This window comes from Mytilus edulis, chromosome 4 (genome assembly GCF_963676685.1).
Source record: "Mytilus edulis chromosome 4, xbMytEdul2.2, whole genome shotgun sequence".
Taxonomy (NCBI): domain Eukaryota; kingdom Metazoa; phylum Mollusca; class Bivalvia; order Mytilida; family Mytilidae; genus Mytilus; species Mytilus edulis.
Window position 1 is genome coordinate 81,523,645 of NC_092347.1, and position 12,071 is coordinate 81,535,715.

At 31.3% G+C, this 12,071-nt stretch overlaps 1 protein-coding gene across 2 annotated transcripts in view; it reads left to right on the top strand.

Annotated features, from left to right (window-relative positions):
* The window catches only part of LOC139520706 (allantoicase-like), a 36,933-nt gene extending 30,785 nt beyond the window's left edge, over nucleotides 1-6,148 (top strand). For both annotated transcript variants that reach the window (XM_071313588.1, XM_071313587.1), the window contains exons 8-13: nucleotides 288-358; nucleotides 684-818; nucleotides 1,809-1,863; nucleotides 3,445-3,494; nucleotides 5,120-5,177; nucleotides 5,848-6,148. In XM_071313588.1, coding sequence (XP_071169689.1) covers nucleotides 288-358; nucleotides 684-818; nucleotides 1,809-1,863; nucleotides 3,445-3,494; nucleotides 5,120-5,177; nucleotides 5,848-6,086 — 608 coding nt within the window. In that variant the 3' untranslated portion in view covers nucleotides 6,087-6,148. The remainder of the gene's footprint in view (nucleotides 1-287; nucleotides 359-683; nucleotides 819-1,808; nucleotides 1,864-3,444; nucleotides 3,495-5,119; nucleotides 5,178-5,847) is intronic.
* Nucleotides 6,149-12,071: the final 5,923 nt, after the last annotated feature.

A 12,071-nucleotide genomic window follows, 5' to 3' on the forward strand; every position in this document is an offset into this window, starting at 1 on the left:
CACATGTTGCAACTGTCTTGCTGCTAATATAAACCAAACCTGGTGATAAGTCAATTTATAAGGCATAAAAATACACTTAGATTTGTGTGAAAATGCATTTGTAGAATATTTGATTAGATAAAACATATATGCCATTGCAACGTTATTTGGATATATGAGCACAATTATATAAGAAACATTCCTGTTAATTTGAAGTTACTTGGTTTGAAAATTGATTTGTGTAAGAATATTTACAGACCATAAAAAATATGCCATCCGATAACTAAGCTTTAGTTTTTCTATAACAGATGGTGGAATAGCCAGATTACGTGTATATGGAAGAGCATCTCCAGACTGGAAGAAAATATCATACCAACAGGTAAAACTGATTTCTCAGCCAATGTTATAATTTCAGTACATATTAGTTAGTTACAAATTTGATCAGTTACCTTCAAATGAAAATAACTACGGGTTGGTACAAATATTTCAGAATAATGGAGCTATGTGAAAAATTAACTTTATCATAGTATAGACATTTTAGAAATGCATTGTGGTATGTGATTTGCAGTTAACAAGGATACTGCACTAAAGGATATATTTCAACATTGATTAAGGAACCAATTAAAAGTTCAGATTGGCTACCTTTATTTGATCTGTAGATGTCAGTTAAAGGATAATTACTTACATGAAAATGTCTTTTGTAGATGGTAGACTTAGCTGCTATGGAAAATGGTGGGATCTGTGTTGGCTATAGCGATGTTCATTTTGGTCATGCTAGAAATCTTATACAACCAGGGAGAGCAGAAACCATGGCTGATGGATGGGAAACTGCTAGAAAGGTGGGATAATTTATATTTTTACAACAGTTTTGATGACAGAATACTTAATTTTTTCCTGTATTTGAAATGGTTCATATGGCAATTTTTTTTTCTTCGTTATCTTAAAATGTATTATAGAAAGAGCAGTAAGCTTAATTTTAGGCACCCAGAAATGCATTGCTATTAGTGATGCATTCCATGGGGAGGTGTAGAAAGTGTTAGTCACCCTTTGATTGGAAAATATTATTTTTATGCCCTCGTCATAGGCTAGCAGAGGGGCATTAAGTCTGTATGTATATAAGTATGTATGTCCCAAAATAAGTTTTTGTTCTCTAACTTTTGTTTGCCTCAACCAAATATTATGAAACTTATACACAATGCTTATTACCACAAGATCAAGTTTGAATTTGGGGGGGGGGGGGCATCATGTGCCTTTACAAATTGAAAAATTGCTGATTTGTTTTGCACTCTGACTTAAGTATACCTTCACATAAGTAGTAAGCAGGGGCATCATCTGTGGAATCATCTTAAATTTGCCTCCCTCCACTTTTCAGTATTTTTTTACAAATATCTGGTAATACACTCCTTTTAAAATGACTTTGATCATGTTATTCCTAATTTTGGATAAGTTATCTGTAAGATATTTTAAACAATTTGCTCTTAGGAAATTTTATCAAATCAAAAACTGAACCTGCATATATATTTGTAGCCCTGAATAAGACAAAACTACAGAATGAATTGAATAACTAACTTGGTATATTTACATGCACTATTTTGTAATAACTCATTTTCAAAGAAATAATTGTGTTACTTATAAAAGTGAATAGAATGAAATTGGTTATAAATACTCTTTTCACAAAAAAATATAACAGCTTAATTGATTATAAAGATACTGAAATGTTCATAACTAACAAGTAGTTGTTCTAGTTTGATTTCTTGTAAAATTGTTCAATGGGTGTAGATTATAATTGTTTGTTAGCTGCATTTGATTTTTGGTTTTGTTTATTACAGCCAGGGAGACCAGCAATATTAGAGGCTGATTCTCAGGGCATTCTTCAGGTCCCAGGTTTGTACATAATACAATACTAAAAGTTCTGAGATAGTCAGTTTAGCCATGTATGTTTCTTTTTTTCACACAAAAGTAACATGATAAAGTCAGAAATCATTACAATATTGACTTCATTAAAATATGAACTTATATGTGCAGTAGCTTGTAATCAGAGTGGGGGTCCAATCCGTTTTACTTAATTGACCTTTATAGAAACTAGATGCATAGAGAAATGTTACAGGATACATTTTTGTGGAGCCTTCGACTTTAGTCGAAAAAGCGAGACTAAGAGATCCTACATTCCGTCGGCGGCGGCGGCGGCCACAAATATTCACTCTGTGGTTAAAGTTTTTGAAATTTTAATAACTTTCTTAAACTATACTGAATTTCTACCAAACTTGGACAGAAGCTTGTTTATGATCATAAGAAAGTATCCAGAAGTAAATTTTGTAAAAGTAAAATTCCATTTTTTCCATATTTTACTTATAAATGGACTTAGTTTTTCTGCGAGGAAACATTACATTCACTCTGTGGTTAAAGTTTTTAAAATTTTAATAACTTTCATAAACTATCCTTGATTTGTACAAAACTTAGATAGAAGCTTGTTTATGATCATAAGATAGTATCAAGAAGAAAATTTTGTAAAAATAAATTTCCACTTTTCTGTATTTTACTTATAAATGGACTTAGTTTTTCTGCGAGGAAACATTACATTCACTGTGTGGTCAAAGTTTTTTAAAATTTTAATAACTTTCATAAACTATCCTTGATTTGTACCAAACTTGGACAGAAGCTTGTTTATGATCATAAGATAGTAGCAAGAAGAAAATTTTGTAAAAATAAATTTCCACTAGTCCGTATTTTACTTATAAATGGACTTAGTTTTTTTGCCAGAAACAAAACATTCACTCTGTGGTTAAAATTTTTAAAATTTTTATAATGTTCTTAAACTATCCTGGATTTCTACCAAACTTAGACAAAAGCTTGTTTCTGATCATAAGATATTATTCAGAAGTAAATTTTGTAAAAAAAAAAATACTTTTTTCGTATTTTACTTATAAATGGACTTTTTCTTCCAGTTAACATTACATACAGGCTGCAGTTAAAGTTTATAAAACATTTATTAGATTCATAACTATCCTGGATTTTTTTACAAAACTTGGAAGCTTTTTTCAATCAAAAGACAGTATCGAGAGGGAAATTTTTATTGATGTTTTTCCTCATTTTTGTTAAATCTGTGATTAACAGCAAAAGTAGGCGAGACACTGGGTTCCGTGGAACCCTTACAAATTTTTTTCAACCTCTAAACTGAAACAGCAGTTACCCTGAACCCTCTACTGGTTTTCTATCATCATTTGATAAGTTGTTGTCTGTGAATCTTACATTACTAGTAAAAATTGAGGTACCCCGGTAGTTAAAATACAAGAGATCTGTAAACAGTCCATGTTAAAAATGAGACAGCTCTACCAAAGAGACCAGATGACACAGAAATTTTATAACTATCAACCTTCAACAATGAGCAAAATCCATATATTCTTATTTCCATTCTCAATATCAGAAGTATATGACTAATTATCTTTGTCAATTTGCTACTTTTAGGTCAGGATTGGAGTATGTTTAGACTGGGACATCCTGGAGTAATCACAAAGGTCAGTTAGAGAGAGTGTGAACATTTATATTCATAAGTCACAATGAATAAATAGTATTTAATATTTTTTAAAAACTTGTGAAGTATTATCAAAGGATTTGAATATCATGTGTTCAACAAATGTATGAGAGGGGGCATTGTTTACCATTATCAACACAAAAGTTTAACAGAGTAAATTTTAGAATTTTCATTGAAAAAAGCCCAGAATCAAAACGGACTCCATTTCCATAGTAATAAAGCCTGAATCCAATTTCTAAAGTTTCTGTTGTAAAGTATATATGTTATGTAGTTTGTGTACAGAGAATTATAAAAAAATTGTGACATAGGTGTAAACACTAATTTTGGTCCTTGCAGAGAATGGCTCTTTTTTTCTTAAAATTTTTATGAAATGAAAGCAAGTGAACTTTATATTTTGCATGCAGTTCAGAAGTTCTTCCTGTTTAAAATTTTATCATTACTTGCTTTTATTTTGTATAAATATTCAAAATGACAGCTTTTAATTCTTATATTCAGAGATCTCCCAATAAAGATACATATGTTATTAATAATTTAAATGTAAGAGTTTATCTTTTAACACAAAGCTTTGACAAGAATTGTCCAGTGAGATGAAATCAGTGCAATCCTCGTAACATAACTTATATGTCAAGTACCAGTAGCTAAAATTTGCATAATAAAGATGCCAATTATAAAGGGTAAAATATTTATCCAATTTTAAGTATGAGTTAACATATTTCTAACAGTACAAAACATTCAATGTTTCAAATTACGTTTTTCAAATTGACAAGATTTGTATTTTGTGAGTGGTAGATGAGATTTTGTATCTGTTTTAAAATGTGTAATTTTCGAGAGAAAAAAATACGGGAAAGTTTAATATAATTATCTCACTTTGCCAGGCAAAACTTTAAAATTTGATTTTGATTATAATTGTGTAAAATGATTATTTTACCATCAAACTTACTGTCAATAAAAGTTTAAATGGTAAGACTTATACTTTGTTGCTTTTTTTTTCATCTCAATGTTGTCACAAAATTGAAGAAATTAATTTTTCGGAGCCAAAAAACTTGTTCCCTGTATAGAATACTGCATTACTCGTTCCAGTGATAAGGTCCAGGGGAAATATTTTGTGTGAAGTCTTGTACTACTTTGGTGTTTATATTCACCAAGTTTTATGAAGATTTGAAGACCCCCCACGTGTCACTCAATACATGGTTTTATGGTGGATTGGGTGTTAAAACATAGCTGTTGAGAGCAGGAAATCCATTACTTCTCTGTTGTCTTCTATTAATTAATTGGTGTTTAATGCCACTTTCAACACAATTGTGCTATTTTGTGGCCATTGTTTTTATTGATGGAGGAAGCAAGGATGCCTGGAGAGACTTTGTGTGAGGAAAACTGACAATCCTAATCAATTAAGATTGAAGTCAAGTGCACCTGCCATGTGTGGGATATGAACTAACAACATCAGTGTTGACAGGCTAGTAAAAACAGTAGTTCGACTACTTAAACCATTCGGCCACAGGTGGTGCACCTGTGATCTTTTAGATGGATGTGTTTCACAATACATGTATATGATTTGTATTTCAATGTACATGTATTAGATAAAGACCCTTTGATATTTCTTTTCAGATTGAAATTGACACAAACCACTTTAAAGGAAATTATCCAGACTCCTGCACTATTGAAGGTAGTTAGTTCATATTTATCATAGGCTCATCCAAAAGAAATGCTTTGCAAGTTTTTAATATTGAAACAATATAAGTTAACAAATCAGGTCTTCATTTTACGAAGGTGTATATCATGTAATTGTATTTGTGACTAAAGAAATAGCCTTATGTCAAAGTGTAAAAATATCAGTATCCATACAAATCACTTTTTATTGGAGAACTAGAATTTTCAAAATGAGTTTATAAATTATCTCTGTAATAGTTATAAAACAGTATTGATGACTAACAATTTACAGGTCTTTGGTTGTGTGCTTGCCTTGAGTGCAGACAGGGTTTGATTGACTCAAACAAAGGACTTGAAAATTGGTATTTGCTGTTTCTCCACTGAGCATATGGCATTTAGGAATAAAAACAAAGACTATTTGGCTTAAAGTCCAAATAATGTCTTGCAATGGACACATGTTTTCTATGTCACCTTGTGAACTAGCACATAAAAATTCAGATTAAGCATGTACATTGTATAACTAGTAGAACGCAGACTTTACATTTATATTCCACTACAATGTTCTGGTCAAAATTTTGTTTTGTTCCAACTGGGTGTTTTAACAGTCATCCAGCAAACTTTTAGAATATGTAACGTTTTAAGTCTGGACAGAAAGTTGATAATTATTTATTTTTTTATTATTTCAGCATGTTATGTAAATGACGACAAGGAAAATGAAATAAGACAAATTTTTAACAGTCCACCATGGAAAACTTTATTGGCACCAAAAAAACTGAAAGCTCACCATAGACAGTTTTTCTCAGGAAAAGATTTAAATAATTGTGGAGTTATCTCCCATGTTCGACTTTCAATGGCACCAGATGGTGGTATCAGCAGGATGAGGCTGTGGGGATATAAACAATCCAACCGTCAAGCCAAGTTATGATTCACAGTTTTCTCATATTATCAGGATAAATCATTTCTATAAAGTGATTATTTTCTCCAAGTTTCAAGTTCATAATTTCTAGGACTGAATCCGCTGTGTGTCCTCCTCACAAGGTTTTATTTTCACACACCCCTCCCTGATTTTGATCTCCCTTAAAGATCAAATTAAATAATGGGATATTTGCTCAATGTTATCTTTATAGTGAACTTCTTTACATTACATATAATATCTATTTACCAAAGATGAAACAATCCATATTTAGATGTCCTACATTTTATTACCTAAGAATGAAACAATCATTTTTTAGCTCACCTGGCCGAAAGGCCAAGTGAGCAATTCTCATCACTTGGCGTCCGTCGTCCGTCGTCGTCCTCGTCGTCGTCCTGTGTTAACTTTTACAAAAATCTTCTCCTCTGAAACTACTGGGCCAAATTTAACCAAACTTGGCCACAATCATGATTGGGGTATCTAGTTTAAAAAATGTGTCCGGTGACCCGGCCAACCAACCAAGATGGCCGCCATGGCTAAAAATAGAACATAGGGGTAAAATGCAGTTTTTGGCTTATAACTCAAAAACCAAAGCATTTAGAGCAAATCTGACAGGGGTATTATTGTTCATCAGGTCAAGATCTATCAGCCCTGAAATTTTCAGATGAATCGGACATTTCGTTATTGGGTTGCTGCCCCTGAAATAATAATTTTAAGGAAATTTTGCTGTTTTTGGTTATTATCTTGAATATTATTATAGATAGAGATAAACTGTAAACAGCAATAATGTTCAGCAAAGTAAGATCTACAAATAAGTCAACATGACCAAAATGGTCAGTTGACCATTTTAGGAGTTATTGCCCTTTATAGTCAATTTTTAACCATTTTTCGTAAATCTTAGTAATCTTTTAGAAAAATCTTCTCCTCTGAAACTACTGGGCCAAATTTAACCAAACTGGGCCATAATCATCATTGGGGTATCTAGTTTAAAAAATGTGTCCGGTGACCCGCCTAACCAACCAAGATGGCCGCCATGGCTAAAAATAGAACATAGGGGTAAAGTGCAGTTTTTGGCTTATAACTGAAAAACCAAAGCATTTAGAGCAAATCTGACATGGGGTACAATTGTTATCAGGTCAAGATGTATCTGACCTGAAATTTTCAGATGAATCGGACATTCCGTTGTTGGGTTGCTGCCCCTGAAATGGTAATTTTAAGGAAATTTTGCTGTTTTTGGTTATTATCTTGAATATTATTATAGATAGAGATAAACTGTAAACAGCAATAATGTTCAGCAAAGTAAGATCTACAAATAAGTCATGACCAAAATGGTCAGTTGACCACTTTAGGAGTTATTTCCCTTTATAGTCAATTTTTAACCATTTCGTAAATCTTAGTAATCTTTTAGAAAAATCTTCTCCTCTGAAACTACTGGGCCAAATTTAACCAAACTTAGCCATAATCATCATTGGGATATCTAGTTAAAAAAATGTGTCCAGTAACTCGGCCAACAAACCAAGATGGCCGCCATGGCTAAAAATAGAACATGGGGGTAAAATGCAGTTGTTTTTTTTTTGGCTTATAACTCAAAAACCAAAGCATTAAGAGCAAATCTGGCAGGAAGTAAAATTGTTGATCTGGTCACGATCTATCTGCCCTGGAATTTTCAGATGAATTGGATAATCGGTTGTTAGGTTGCTGCCCCTGAATTGGTAATTTTGAGGAAATTTTGCTGTTTTTTTGTTATTATCTTGAATATTATTATAGATAGAGATAAAATGTAAACAGCAATAATGTACAGCAAAGTAAGAACTAAAAATAAGTCAGTATGACCAAAATAATCAATTGACCCCTTAAGGAGTTATTGCCCTTCATAGTCAATTTTTAACAATTTTCTTAAAATTTGAAGATTTTCAATAACATTTTCCACAGAAAGTACTGTTATAGATAGAGATAATTGTAAGCAGCAAGAATGTTTAGTAAAGTAAGATCTACAAACACATCACCATCACCAAAACACAATTTTGTCATGAATCCATCTGTGTCAATTGTTTAATATTCACATAGACCAAGGTGAGCGACACAGGCTCTTTAGAGCCTCTAGTTTATAATTCCTACATTTTATTCTGTAATAGTTCTGAAATTTAATTTAGATATTTAAACAGAAATCCAACATTTACCTTTCTTTTCTTTTGACATACAATGAACCAAGTTGAATATATAAATGGAAATCCAACATTTTATCTTCTCGTAATTGAAATAAAATTTATTTGAACATTGCAGAAATCCTTCATTAATTAAATGAAATTAGATGAAACTTTTTCTGACAGAAATCAGTTCAGTTGTCTTATTTTTAATTTAACAGAAATGAACTTAATTGATGTAGATCTTTGTTCAAATAGATTCGTAAAAAGTTATATTATTATTGGTCCCTTATTGACATAATCCTGGTTTGAGGTTAATATTGCAAAATTGATATTACATGCAAACATTAAAATTAACTTTAATACTTTTTTTTTTACATGTGTATATATAATATATACAGTTGCTTTATATAATCTATATCATATAAATGATAAATGATCTGCTTTTATTTTTCATTGTTACTTATTATTGAATTTGTAATAATTGTTTTTATAGTCTAAATGATTTATTATTTATATTTATTTCATATTGTGAGGCGCTTAGTTTAGATTTTTTTTTACTATGATTCTTTTTTCCAAACATGCCAATATGTAGACAATTAGTGAAATAAAGACAATCTCTTTGTTACAAGGTTTACATAAAGTATTAAAAAAACATGCATTTACTCCATGTATCTTTAATGAATGTGCTGTCCTCATTAATTTATATACATGAAATATTTGCCATTGGACCATTTGCTTGAAAATATTAGCCAAGGATAAGGTTATTGTGCATTTAAAAATTGTAGTTTTAATCAACCTTTTTGTTGGTATGTTCCATAAACAAATAATGATTAAAATACAGTATGTTTTCAGTGTATTTTGACATCAAATTCTTCAAATTGATAGTCATATAATTGTCTTCATTTTATTTATATTCCCAGTCTAAATGGTTAAATCCAAAATTAATTTGGAATCTTTTCTTTCAAAACTATGTTCCAGCATTTATGACACTTGTTACATAGATCTATGAATTTGCATAATTATGTAAAATCTATTTCAGTTGCACTCCTGTGTGTGATTGTGTGCATACGAAAACTTGAAATGAATATATTAATGATAATTTGTTGACTTTTTAATAGATATATATTGCAAATAGTATGTAAAAATGTCTCCCAAAAGTGCTTGTTGTCTGATTCTGATTTTTTTTAGTGAATAATGTTTTGAAAATGAATTATAACTATTTTTATAATTGTTATTTTGTAACTTGATAAAAAGAGCATATATTAAAAAAATACAAATAAAGAGATACTCTTCATATAATTAATAAATTCACCATAAAAAATCAAAAAAGTTGTTATTCAATAACAATAATAAAATCTGCAACAGATATTCATTGTAATTACTGAAAAGAAAGAAGCAATTTTTAATGCTATTACATAGATCTGTCAATATAAAAATCAGAAGATGTGGTATGCTTGCCAATGAGACAACTCTCCACCAAAGACCAAATGACATAAAAAATTAACAGCTACAGTTCACTGAATTGCCTTCAACAATGAGCAAAACTCACTGCAGTGTCAGCTGTAATAGGCCCTGAAATTACAAATGTAAAATAATTCCAACAAGAAAAAACTAACGGCCTTATTTATGTACATAAAAATGAACAAAAAAACAAATATGATTTACAGCAGCAAATGATAACCACTGACTTGAAACAGGCATATACAGATGTGATATGGTTAAACTAGTTTGTTGGCAGCAAACCCTCCCCTTACCTGGAACAGTGATGTAACAACACACCATTGTTGTCAGCAAACCCTTCCCTTACCTGGAACAGTGATGTAACAACACAACACAAGAACAAACTATGCAAAACAACAAACGAAAAACAAATATGAGAAATAGCCGTGCAAAAAAAGACAATCACTCAATTACAGGCTCCTTGTGACATGTATATTACCTCAGCCAAACTGGATGTCACAATTAACTCAGAAGGATATAAAGAACCAAAATTTAACAAAATCAATACATGTACATGACTAAAAGAGACCAGATTCCAGACAAAGGACAGGCGTAAAAATGTAGCAAGGTTAAAATGTTTTTTATATCTCAACCCTCCCCATGTACCTCTAGTCAATGTAGAAAAAACATACACACAGTACAACTCAGTTTAAAAGAAGTATGAGTCCATGTTTGAATAGGTAACAGAAGAAATTAAGCTGACTGCAGTATGGACTTTTATTGCAGAAAGCTAAACATAGGGATAATGATCTGGCAGCGGCGGCAGCGTTAACTAACTTCTTACAAAGCTTTATATTTTAGAAGGTGGAAGACCAGGATGCTTTATACTTTATGTGACACAGTTCCCGTCCGTCACATGACCATTGCCCTGGACCTCATTTTCATGGTTCAGTGGCTTCTTGAATAATATTAAGATATTTTGTTATATTAAGTTTTTTCTTATTATGAGTAATAGAATAACTATATATAATATGTGCCTACCTTTTAAGGTTCTCATGCCTTGCAGACATTTTCACTTGACTTGGCCTCATTTCATGGATCAGTGAACAAGGATAAATTTTGGTGGTCAATAGGTCTACTAAATGTGGTGTATGGAATGATGGTAAGGTGTACATGTCCAACTAACAGGTGTCATCTTACCTTGACCTCATTTTCATGGATCAGTGGTCAAACTTAAGTTTTTGCAATAGGTCAACTATATTTGGTGTATGGAAATATGTTAATGAGGTACATGTCAGTCTCCCAAGTTTTATTTGAACTTGACTTCATTTTCATTACTCTGTGATCAGTTTTTGTGTGTTTTGGTCTGTTAAACTATAAGCAATAGAACAATAATATTTGTTGTATGGAGTGAAGGTTGTGTATGTCTGCCTGGCATGGTTCATCTGACCTTGACCTAATTTTCATTAGTCAATGTTTAGTGGTTTTTTCTGTTGTCTGTTCTTAGAATTTATAAGCAATAGATCAACTATTATATACTAAGTGTATTGAATGATTGTAAGGTGTACGTGTATTTCTCCTTCGGCTTATATGGCTTTTGTCTCATTTTCTTGGATCATGTTAAGTTTATGTTGATAGTTGTAGTTACGCTTTATATTTAGGACTATCAACAAAATATCAATGGTTAATAAAGAAGGCAAGACATTTCAGCGTGTCGCTCTTGTTTTATATGTGAAGCGTGCTGAGTCTATTCAGTTAAGCAATTTGCAACTAATTGTTACAGTTTGTTCACAAATTGTGCTATGACACCACCATAGGGATGGTTGTTCTCTCACAAACATATTTAACCCTTCAGTATTCTTAGTACCTAAGTCAGAAGCCTATAATTCAGTGGTTGTCGTTGGTTCCTGTCTGTCATATTTTATCGTAAATTGTATTGTTATACATTAAACCGTTAGTTTTCTCATTTGAATTGTTTTATATTTTGCATGTAGACTATGGCCTAAGTAAACAATTTTTCACATTATGTATGATTCACTTAGATCACTAACAACATCAACAATCAATTTAATGTGTATTTTTGACCATAGTTTGAATTGATTTCGGTCAACGTTTACTAGTTTTGCTTGATATAATTAAAGTGTCTTAAATGTACACAAGGAATAAGGAAAAATCATATGTTTGCAAATATTTGGTGTTTCTCACGGGACGATTGGTGTTTGTGTTTATTGTTAAAAACTGTACGGTGCTCTCAATGTTTTTTTTTTTGTATTTTTTTTTTTTTTTTGGTAGTCGGATTGCTATATACCATTGACTTTAACTGAAACTGGTCATGTTTTATAATCTCGTGTCTAGTACATTTGGTTATGTCGTAATTACAGATACAAAATAAACCGAACAAAACAAATAC